At 39.4% G+C, this 12123-nt stretch overlaps 1 protein-coding gene across 1 annotated transcript in view; it reads right to left on the bottom strand.

The window, feature by feature from the left end:
* Positions 1-4380: 4380 nt before the first annotated feature.
* ttyh2 (tweety family member 2) overlaps positions 4381-12123 on the bottom strand; it is a 73107-nt gene continuing 65364 nt past the window's right edge. Inside the window, exons 9-14 of the mRNA XM_039616518.1 lie at positions 8882-8974; positions 8699-8791; positions 8171-8313; positions 7765-7950; positions 7597-7675; positions 4381-5597 (exon numbers count right to left, since the gene is read on the bottom strand). Of these exons, the coding sequence (XP_039472452.1) occupies positions 5517-5597; positions 7597-7675; positions 7765-7950; positions 8171-8313; positions 8699-8791; positions 8882-8974 (675 nt within the window). The 3' untranslated portion in view covers positions 4381-5516. The remainder of the gene's footprint in view (positions 5598-7596; positions 7676-7764; positions 7951-8170; positions 8314-8698; positions 8792-8881; positions 8975-12123) is intronic.

The following is a 12123-nucleotide window of genomic DNA, read 5'->3' as shown; positions in this document are numbered from 1 at the left end:
AGCATTTTATAAGGAAAAAAAACAAACTGGCTCATATATCAGATGCTGTGCTGATTTTGAACAATACAATGGTTTTGGGAATGAAGAAAGCAGGTGAGTAATGTTCAATACGGCTCACGACTGGCTTTGTGCAGGATAAAAAAAGAATCCCTGAAGATCAAATGTAATTTAGAATAATAAAGATGTGCGAATATAAGTAGGAAGGGGAACTATGATACACTGCTATATTGCATTAAGGGAGTTGTAAAAGATGTCTCCTAGTAATAACCCAAATTCATGGAAATGAAACACATAAATTGCATGAGTAATCTTTCAAATGTCAAAAACATTTTTTTTTTTTCATCATTTAACTTAATAATAAGGTATAATCACACTTAGCGGAAAAATGCAGGATCTTCTAACTTTTAAAAGTCTTTTCTCTCTCACAACCCCAATTCAACCAGGGTAGGTAAACTGGAAACTCAAAATATCACTTTAAATGCAGAACTGTAGTTTTAGAGTCTAAATTATGAATACTGGATGGCACTTGGCAGACACATAACTTAATGAGTGGAGCATTGTAATACGACAGCATTATGCACATTCAGACTCCTGCTGTTAGTCTAAATCTGTCTGCATGATTTAGAGGTCAACAGAAAAGCTCCGACTGAATTAAAACAGGATGAAAACAGAGTGTAGCAATGCCAGCAGTGTGTTAGACCCACAGGGGTGGCACATGAGCTGCATTCATAAGCATTCAAACAAATGTGCTATGACGTTCGTGTATATAAGGGCTTTTATAGTGATGTGGATCCACCTTAGATTCACCTAGGCAACAAATAGAAATAATAAGGTCCTCTCTCTATCAGCACCATGTAGAAGGTGTATTACATGGGGGACAAGAGAGGCCAGGCAACTGAAACAGCCACTTCAATAATTCAGGTAAGGGCTGCAATGCAGGTGGTATAAAAGAAAATTGAACATTCACTATAAATGCCAGCAGCTTAAATGGTTAGGAATTCAAGAAGAAACCGCTAGAAAGAAGAACAAGAACCTAAAAATAAACTATGCTTAGGCTAACTCCATGATGCCGCTAATGCATTTTAGTTTAATTAAAATATATGTTTTAATGCCGAGGTCACTCGGGGGTGAGTAGGATGGGGTTTTTTGTTTGTTTGTTTGCTTTTTAAAAATAAAGGGTGGTATTTGGTATCCAGTGCCACCTTTTTGTGCATATGTCATTCCACAAAAAATACAGGCAATTTTTAGGCAAACTTCACAGGACTGCAGTCTACAGGTGTACTCTAATGAAGTGATCACCGAGTGTTCAGTTAACTGGCAGCAAATTTATGAGCTTGTTTGTATTAAATGGTGATGGTTTTCTACTACTCAACAACAGAGCGAACTCATTTGACAAAGTTAATGAAGGTGTTACAGCTCAATAAAAAAATATATCATTAAAAAAGCATAGGTTGAAACTCACAGTTAGCTGGTGGTCCTTTGACTCTCCGGTGTCCTTCATGTTCACTTTCGGTCAGCCTGAAGGATAGCGAGCATCAACAGAAAACGGGGCACTGGACCATCCCGCTCCCCGTCTTCCAGATCAACTGGCGTTTAGATCAACTGGCGTTGGTCGAACAGATGTGTGGCAGAGTTGCGTTTCAGGAGCTGCTACCGCGACATTTTTAAACATTTGGTTGTTCAACAGCATCAAGACTGACGGAGTGTGTTTGAGATAACCTCACAAGTGTCACAGATGTCACATTTGGCGGTTTTTTTGCTGGTTTGTCGGTAGCAGCTCCTGAAACGCAAGTCTGCCACACATCTGTTCGACCAACGCCAGTTGATCTAAACGACAGTTGATCTGGAACACCCGTCGTTACCTGCATGCCACCTACCTACTCTTTAAGAAAAAAAAGCACCTGCAGCCCACCGCACACACCTAACAACTACTAATATACCCGGGTTCTGCCTTTAATAGTCACTGGCTGTAGCTTGTCAGTAGTAACAAGCGCGACTGGCGAGCTAACGATCTCTTCGTGTCGTTTTTACTCAACGACATTAGCTTTCCTACAACTACCGACCGACTCTACTCTCTCACTCGCTTCCTCTTTGTGTCCTCGAGAGCGCGTCGGTGGGTATCTTCCACGCAGCACCGGGTCGGGAAACACGGGAATAATTTAGCCAGACGAAAAGCTAAAGGTAGCGGCAGGTAACAGCAGCACCAGCAACAGCTCACCTGCTACTCGCACTTCTCTGTTTCTGTCCTCGCTCCTCTCCGCTCCTTGTCCTATGTATACGCGCGCGCGCGTGTCTCTGCGCTCGCGCTTGCTGTGTTGTCCCTGGAGATTCGCGGAACACCGGCAGCATCAAATCAGCTACTGTAAACACCAGTACATCCGATTATAAAATAAAACCCTCTAGTCCGTTTTTTTTCATTGCTTTGGGTGAATAAATAAATAAATAAATAATATGGCATGGCATGTGCACTCCCAGTTTTGCTATCCTAGGCTACACAATGATTGTAAAGGAAATACAAACATAACCCGCTGTACCTTGTAAAAGTGCTTCATAGCAACCTGGGTCATATTAACATTATATAAGGCTTCTGAATTTCAAAAGGACAATAAAGTTGACAAAAAGTCACATTCAAACGAGCATTTATCAGTTATTGGACTGGATGTGTCTTTATTATTAATTATTTTTAAAATAAATCTTTTGGAGAGTTTCTAAAACACCATGGCTGTATGCGTTTATTCAAACCAGTTATTGTGCATTCAGATAGATCTGTGATCCTAATATCACACATTTTACGGACGCGAATAGTTGGAAAATGGTAACCTTTTTTAAATGTCTTTTTCTGTATGAAATACCCTTTCTGTGTCACTTTGCTGACATCTGGTGGAAATGTTATGCAATTACCGTTTCAAGCCATCAGCTTCAAGCCGATTGATGTTGACCAGAAATCAAACAAATACATAAAAGGGGGGGGGGGGAAGGAAAAGGCAGTTTAAAAATATAATAACATAAGCTGTTTTACGACCACAGAGCGTGTTTACAAAATAATCTGTAGTGAAAAAACTTTAGATCTTTAAAACACTAAACTTCTGTAATATTTACTGAGATACCGTTTCCGCTGCACTCTGCTGGCATCTGCTGTAGAAATGGTGCAATTACTATTTTAGACAGTCAATTTCAAGCGGCTTAATGCTGAAAAAAAAAAAGCCGAAAAATGAGCAGAAAGGGGATCATACAATACCTACTAAAGTAAGTTGTTTTTACTTTCATAATTTTTACTTTTCTAAACAGCCTAAGGTAGATTATAGTCTTTAAAAACAAACAAATAACCCAAACCAAAAGAAGGTAACAGGGATATTTTAAACTAGAATTACCCTTTAGATCCCATTGTATAGTTCCACCAAGCAGTTAGGACTTCTTCAGACCTGACCTTTGGAATATAAAATGTCATTGTTTCGTCATTTCTACCGTCATTTTATCCTTATTTTATCCTTATTCTATTGGATATTTGTATGATATTTCCTCCTAAATCTGAATTCTAGGTTATTGGGTAAAAATCTTCATCTTCAGTCTTGCTATGCAGTGCTGTGAAAAAGTATCCTGTCCCTTATGTTTCAAATCATAAAATTAATTTTAATATTGGATAAAGACAAAATGAGTAAATACAAAATGTATTTTTAAATTATTATTTGATTCATTAAGAGAAAAATGCTATCTAAACCTACCTGTGAGAAAAAGTGATTTCGCCCTGACCCTTATAATTGGTTGTGCCACCTTTGCCAACAAGAATCAGATTTGTTAAATTATGAATTAAGTGTGATTTATCACATTTTTTCAAAAGCGGATTTCAATTTCATGAGCTACACTCAGCCCTGATTACTGCCAGACCTGCTAAACAACAGTAAAATAAAATAAAAAAGGACCTGTTTGACAGAATCAGGGTTACAAAGACCTTTTTAAGGCTTTGGGGCTCAAGTGAACGCCGGCAACAGCCACAAACTGGTATAAATCTAATAGAATTTCATAAATAAATTCATAACGTTGATGATATGAAACATTTAGATTTGTGACAAATATGCAAAACTAAATATATAGAGCTCACTAAAAATGGGATAGCCATGTGGTCACAGCAACCTTCACATCTGACCTCAAAACACCAAAATCGAATAATTTCATCACTGAGTACAAGTGAACCCTGATCCCTGCCTCATTCATCCTTTATTTGGGAAGAATTTTACATATTTTCAGCAGGCTTTAAAAATATTCAAGGAATCACTAGTACATGATACACTAATTGCATGTGGATATGTTTCAGTTAAATGCACAAGGAGATCTTAATGATTTTAGGCACAAACACTCAAAAACAAAATTAAGACTCATCGCGTTGTACTCAAAGCTGGTTTATTCAATTTACGATTAGACCCTGAAGTTTGCGTACACATACACACACACACACACACACACACACACAAACAAAATTAAGCACCACTCTCTGTGCCTGTACAGTGCAACATGCTGAAACAAACACACAAAACATATTAATGACACGGCATATATCCAATCCACAAGAAAGTCATCGTTAGTCGGTACAAACATGTATTATTTGGATTGTTTGCTATGGTGAAAGTAATTACCTGAATTCATTAATCAGAGAGCAGCACAGCTTCCCGAATCACAATAGGAATGACGACTTTATTGGTTTAGTTGGATTAGATATACAGGGAGTATGAATTAATGGCCCATTAGAAAATACAAAAAATAGTGGTCCTATGTATTGCTGGACAGAACTAGAAAAAGTATATAAAAATGGCACACAGTTTAAACAGAAAACAGAATAAGACAACAATCTGTTATTTTACAACTTATTTACAGAAGCCATGGTCTCAAGGTAGTCTCGTCTCTGTGGACTCCTAAAGCTTCACTAGCAGGCGTGTTTGTGTGTGTGTGAGACTGCAAATAAATTATACTGCTCCGCAAACTCCTGCTGTGTGCTGCCAGTGCTGGCTCTGTGCTTCACAAATATCACGCATGGAGCACACTACATAGAAAATAACGATGCATGAGCTATCGCGTTCACATCTTTTATCTTTGGAGACTCAAATATAAGATGTCAAAATTAGTACACATCTCCATTTCAAAGGCAGAGAGAGATCTCAACTGAATTTAAACTTTCTTTTTTACGTTATTGGGAAACAACTTGTTTTGTGTTTTTTTTTATATGTTTAAAAGAGCGTGTGAGGGTATCAAAGAACAAAACAGATTAAGAGCTTGTTAAGTTTGACAGCGCTTCTTGGAAATGTCTAGCACGTTCTCCAAGAAAGGATAGAAATGTCATGAATGAGCTAAAAGAACAGAGAGAAGATTACAGATATTGTTCCATTATGATTAGACTCCACACGCTGGAGTCCTGGACTAACGTGAAGCCACACAGTTTCCTCTGTGAGTCTTCTATCAGCTGCATGTTGCTGTCTTGTAGATGGTATGCGATGCTGCTTCTCTCCTTGGGCAAACAGGGAAGTCTATGCTTGGAAGTCATTTCCAAAGTGTCTCCTCTGTTCTTCGGTCATGGACAGGTAGGTGGCCCTCATAGTGGGAGAGTACTATAGACAAAACACCAACACAGAGACATATATAGAGAATATTACAAGTCTGTTGTATTAGATTGTGTTGATGTAAACATGTAAAACTCATTTGTAATGGAAGAAAGTAGGGGAAATGGGCTTAAAGGAACAGTCCACTGAATATCTATCTTTATGTATCAAATTCACTCGACTGTGGCACTGACATGAGAAATGTTTGAGGCTCCCGACTCCCCTAGTGGGACATAAAGCAGGGAGAGCATGGGTGATCAGGTTAAAAAAAACAGGTGAAGTGAAACTACAGAAGAATGAATATATAGTACATGTTTATAGTATAGCTACACGCTAGACAGTTTATTAGTTACACCTATCTAGTTCTGGGTTGGAGCACCTTTTGCTTTCAGACCGGCTGTAATTTTTGCTTTAATAGGAGGGTTCATAATTTTTTCAAATCACCTTTAAAGTCAATTAAATCACCTTTCTTCCCCATTCTGATGCTCAGTTTGAACTTCAGCAGGTCATCTTGACTATTTTTACATGCCTAAATATCGTAGGTTGCTGCCATGTGATTGGATGACTAGGTATTTGTGTTAATGAGCAGTGGAATAGGTGAGTGTATGGCTGGCGAACATATGCCATATCCATTTTATTGCAGTGCACAGAATCCCTACTGCTAATACTTTTGTGTCAGTGCTAGGTGTAAAACTAAATGACCGGAGAAAGACTGCATGCACATAGGAGCTGACTGTGAAAGTACCCAGAGACGCAACTACAGTACCACCCTGTGAACACCAGGGGCTGAAATACCCTTGCTAAGTGAACCTATCTGCGACGGGGACAGTAGGTTGCAGATTAAAAGTCATGCTAAACAGGAGAACTGCACAGGAGACGAGATAATGTGAGGTGAAGGAGAAATGATAGGAGATGGAACAGAGGGACAAGTGAGGGACTTTATTCCTGACAGAGAGAGAAGAAAAGACTTACTCGATTTCTATACTGCTGAGAGTATATCTCCAAAAGTTGATTAAAAAAAGAGGGAATATAGAAATGAAAGATACAAACAAACATACACATGACAAACAAACAAACAAACAAAAAAATATATAAAAGAAGCTGTTAGCCGAAGATGACTGCATGATTCTGTACAGTTATAGCCATGAGGAAGAAATTAACATGCATATTATTTGGTTGTAGTAAAGAGTCAAAAGACAGAGCATATCACATGTTTAGTTGGTACTTTAGCTGGAATTAAAGGCTGAAGGTTAATGATAATGATGTCTAACTTAAAAAGAATTACATACATTAAAACTGCAGTAACACATGTATAAATTTGGTTTAATTTAGATTCTAAACATATGAGCAATTATTAATAAAAAAATCTGAGCAGGAAAAAGGATAAAAACTTATTTCTTTCCTGTAAATGTAAGCAAAATCCAGATTAGAGATCTGTAAAATGGTGTACAGCATGCTATTAAGAGCGTGTGCTGAATGAAAACTTCATTTAAAATGTTTCTATTTTTATCTCTGTGATATAACAGGAGACGAGAGGCCCAGCAGGGTGCTGAGTTAATTCAGTGAGGAAGAAAAACTTGTGTGTCGACAGTGAAAGAGTTTATGGGTTACGGCCTGTGTCACCTTATCCTGAGAGAGAAGCTTGAGAGAGGCTAAATGGTGTTCTGTTCATATTAAATATTAACTAAATTACTTCTCCTCTCCTTGCTTTGGCACTGTAAGCCAGCCTCCTGTATGTTGTTCACAGCAGAAAATAAAAGCCACAGTGTAAAACACAAGAGTATCTGGTTAAATACTATAAAGAACCTTTAAAAAGAGTGGATTTAATCGGAATTAAAATTTAAGTGATGTGAATGTAAAATGTAACAAAGGAGGTTAGCTGAGTCACCAAGTTAAAACAAAAATGGAAGAAATAATAAGCTGTTATTTCTAAGAAAACCACTTCCTGAGTTTAACTGAGAAAGAAATGACATCATAGGAAGGACTTGGCCTCTGGGACCCAACGCACCGATGGGGGTGGAGAGCCTCGTCCTATCAGAGGCACATTCTCATACCGTGGATTTCCCCCGAAAAGAGCTGTGTGGTTCCTGCAGGAAAAATGAGAGAAGTGACTCGGGATATGGCTCAAATTTCTGATGTCACTTTCCCCCCCAAGTTGTTTTTTTTTTTGACTCACATGTACTCAGACATTGGGGCATTGGAGACAGCCGGGGCGGGTGGGTGCAGGCTGGTCTGGCTGCCCATGCTGCTGCTGTAGCTGCAGAAGCTGTGCATGTTGGTGTGGTCGGGGTTCTGAGACCCTAATCTCCTTGCCCGTGGGTTGAACGGGTCCTCCTCATCCATGTCATCGTAATCTTGTTCCCTTGAGTGAAAAATTAGGAAAGGAGCATCAGAGGAAAAGTTTACGATATTGCATTTCTTGGCTACGGTGCGAATCACGCCTGATGGAAACAAAACTTCAAATTACAGTATTCTTTGGTATGTGCTGGGTTAGACGGTACACCGGGATCTACATAGAGATTGGTGCAGAATGAGAAAATGAGGCCGCTCAGGCAGGCAGACAAGCCTGAAAATGTACTGACCTGCAGGCAATTTGTCTCCATGCCCTGGGAATGGCACACAGCATGACAGTGAAGGCACAGGCTGCCAGAATGGAGAACAGGCAGAGGTACAGTACACCCTCCACTCCATCATAGCACACCCCCACCATTGCATCCAGGTAGTCCTAAAGAGGTCAAGTGCAGAACACAGATATGTGGCCAAACTGTTTGCTCATTATCTGTACTCTCGCTGCCATGTTTGAATACACGGCGGAACAAAATGAGCCAAAGATGAAAAAGCACTTAGTGCATTGGTGTGTGTCATCATTTTCTTCATTTATGTTTTGCACATTTGGTGTGACTTCAACATCATTCACGTAAACCGCATTGCAGTCATGAACCGCACTGTGCAAACAAACTTGCAAACAACAAGAGAGGTTTTTAAAAGCACTTTTATCTGCTCTGCTCTCAGTTCCACTTCAGTTTTACTCTGAAATCCTGAATGGCCACTTACTCTCAAGTTGACCTAGTTGTGCTTCTCTAATGCCAATTAGGATGCAGTGAACAAACCTTGTTGAGCCCCCTGCAGTCCAGCAGGGCGGTCAGCTGGTGCAGACTGGCCTCCGAGGAGTTGAGCAAATGTTGTATACCCAGGAGATCTCTCTGTGGAGAGGTCAGCGTATCACTGAAAAACACTTCAGCCCTTATTTTATTTCTCAAACTACAGCATAAAAGTATTTCTGTGTGCCATACCTCAGCCGTAGGAAACAGTGGTACAGCAAACTGCAACAGACCCTGGATCTGGATCTGCATGGTGGTCAGAGACCTCTGGAAGATGGCCAGAGGCTGCAAACAAAAGTACATTTTTAAACACACAAATGAATAGCAGGCAAATAACACGTATGAATGCGTCAAGCTTCAGGCTGAGTAATAGAGGTACTGTAAAATGTACAGTAATTTCTAAAAAAAAAAAAAAAAAAAAAAAAACTATAGGTGAAAGCATTAATGCCATAATAATTGGCTTTATTTTTATCTAACTGAATTGGGTTGAATTTATTGAAATGGAGAATCCAGGCCTAAAAAACTGGCCTAAGCTAAATCTAATTTTCATTGGAGGTATTGGGTGTTTCCCCCTGTTTTATGCAGTGATTTCAGATCTTACAACTTTATTAAAAACCCCAACTTATTCTTATGATAATATAAATACAAATAAAATTTTTATACTTAAGTCATATGTCAAAATGTCAGATTCTTCACTTCATTTTAACATGCTTTGATTTTGGTTACTTGAGATACAATCTCCCATCTCACCAACAGGGGGCAAAATAAGCATCCAAAGTCAGCCCAGTGTAATGGGATAGTCTGTTCTACCTGAAACACAATCGTTCCTGCCTTCTGCCTTTTTTTAAATTAACATTCAAGTATGATCATACATCAATTAATCTGCCATATCTTCAAAGTAAATCTGTATCTTCACAGTCACCCAGCCTAACAAGACGAGCCTGGAAACCCCCACGCCTGGGGCACAGTGTTAAATTGAAACAAGATGTGGTCAATTACCTCAACTATCCATAAATGTAATTGGTTTCCTCTGATCTGACATTTTTTTGATCTACATGATCGTCCATGGCCCAGTAGCTCTCTGCTACACAGTCGACCTGCTTCAATTGATTTTTTTCCCCCAACTTTATCTTGGGTGAGTTTGTTCTAAGCCAAATAAAGTGGAAAAAATAGGACAAAGACAGTGTATGGAGGAGGACAGTAAAAAAAGGAGAAGAGATGATAAAAATAGATAAAGAGTTGGCACAGGAGTGATGCCAAAGGCAGCGTTACGCTGGGGCAGGAAGGTAGACCTGCAGGGCACTGCGGAGAGACAAACACCTAAGAGAGTAAGATAAACAGGGGGGAGAAGCTTGTTTGCTTGCCAATCAGTGTGAATTCCTGTATCTGCCAGCTTGCTTGTGAACTTTGCACCTGTTGGCTATCTGTGTGACAGTGAAAAGAGCGCTGACTTTGTTTACCAGGCAAGGTGACGCTTGTCTGCCCTCTGCCGCTGTGCTCTTGTGGTGTGCTCCTCGGGGCATGTCTACAAGAGCCAGATAATAAGATCTGAGGTCTGGTGAACCAGAACTTACAGAAATTGACTTAACTGCTGACTGATGTCAGCTGGGAAGTTAGTGAAGTGACCCACAAACTGCTTCCCTGAAGAGTAACTCCACGGATCCTCAGAAGAGTGGGAGGAGAAGAGATTCTCCAGGTTGTTTCATCTAACGTGCAATTTCATAGCCTTTGTCTCGGCAGTTTTGTAACACTAAGGTATGCTTTGTCATGCATCAAGGAAGCAAGAACAGAAAGAGAGAAAAATAATGGCGACAGTCTTTGATCCTTGGTGGTTTTATAACTCCTCTGCTAGAAGTTAGGATGTAACTCAGACAGACAGGGCTGGACGAAGGGAAAGCCTGACAAAGATGAAGCCTGAGGGGCAAAGAAATGAGCAAGGACTGAGCATCGCAAATTACAGTTCAAGAGACATGAAGGCATTTTGCTGTTAAAACGGAGCGACATTTGGTTTTTGTAGCTATTAATATCGATTAGTATCGCCACAACAACAGCTGTCTTAAGTCTGTTTAAATGAGTCAGGAATGACCTTGCTCATATTTAAATGGTCTTTTAAATGCTGTTTACACAATTCACATTTCCAAAATTTTTAAAAATAATAATAATTCAGATAACAGTTTCTTTTTAATAAATAAAAAAAAGAATAAGTAACAGTTTCTTCTTTAAACTTCTAAGATGGAGAAATTTGGAGTCTTTTAAAGGGCTGATTATGAAAAAGAATATAATATTAATCCTGCCATAATTAAACTAATATTAGGTGATTGGTCAGAACATTGAGCTTAATCATGAATCTGTTTGATATTTCCTCATTAATACCTTTAAAAAAGTTTTTAAAAAATCAGGACAAAGCTTCTATTTGAATGTTGATGTAGTGGGTAGTTTGAACAGATTTGTTAAATTCAAAATAAACATACACTCACGAGACACTTTATTAAGTACACCTTACTAGTCTTCAAACTTCTTTAATTCTTCATGGCACACATTCAGTAAGGTGCTGGAAACTGCTCAGAGGTTTTGCTCCATACTAACATGATAGCATCACACAGTTGCTGCACATTTGTTGAGTGTACGTCCATGATGCAAATCTCCTGTTCCACCAAGGTGCTCTACTGGATTGAGGTCTGGTATCTGGTGATGTTCAAGAAACCAGTTTGAGATTTTTTGAGCTCTGCGACATGATGTGTTATCTTGCTGGAAACAGTACCCATCGAATGTCCTCCACACTGCTACACCACCAGTAGGAACTTATATAATGATATAAGGCAGGACAGATGCTTTCATGTTGTTTTTGTCAAATTCTGTTCTCGCCATTCAAGTGTCACAGCAAAAATAGAGACTCATCAGACTAAGCAACATTTTAATCTTCTATACTCCAGTTTTGGTGAACCTGTGTGAACTGTACTCTTTTTTATCAGCTGACAAGAGAGTCAGCCTGTGTGGTCTTCTGCTGCTGTAGCCCATCTGCTTCAATATGTTGTACACTCAGAGATGCTCTTCTGCATACCTTCTGCTATGTTTCTGTCCTATAAGCTTAACAGTCTGGCCATTCTACTCTGACCTCTGGCATCAACAAGCCATTTTCACCCAGAGAGCTGCTGCTCACATGATATTTTTTCCTTTTTGGGTCATTCTCTGCAAACCCCTGAGATGATTGTCTGGGGAAATCCCAGAAGATCAGCAGTCTTTGAAACAATCAGAGCAGCCCATCTGGCACCAACAACCAACCACAACACAGTTCAAAGTCACTTAAATCGCCTTTTTTGTCCCATTCTGATGCTTAGTTTGAATTTCACCAGCCCATCTTGAGCATGTCTTCATGCCTAAAAGCAGTGAGTTGTCACCCTGTGACTCGTACATTTCTGTTAACTAGCAGATGA

Source organism: Oreochromis aureus, linkage group 8, assembly GCF_013358895.1.
Source record: "Oreochromis aureus strain Israel breed Guangdong linkage group 8, ZZ_aureus, whole genome shotgun sequence".
NCBI classification, from domain to species: domain Eukaryota; kingdom Metazoa; phylum Chordata; class Actinopteri; order Cichliformes; family Cichlidae; genus Oreochromis; species Oreochromis aureus.
Note: the sequence above shows the minus strand (reverse complement) of the source record. Positions and strands in the feature narration are given on the sequence as shown.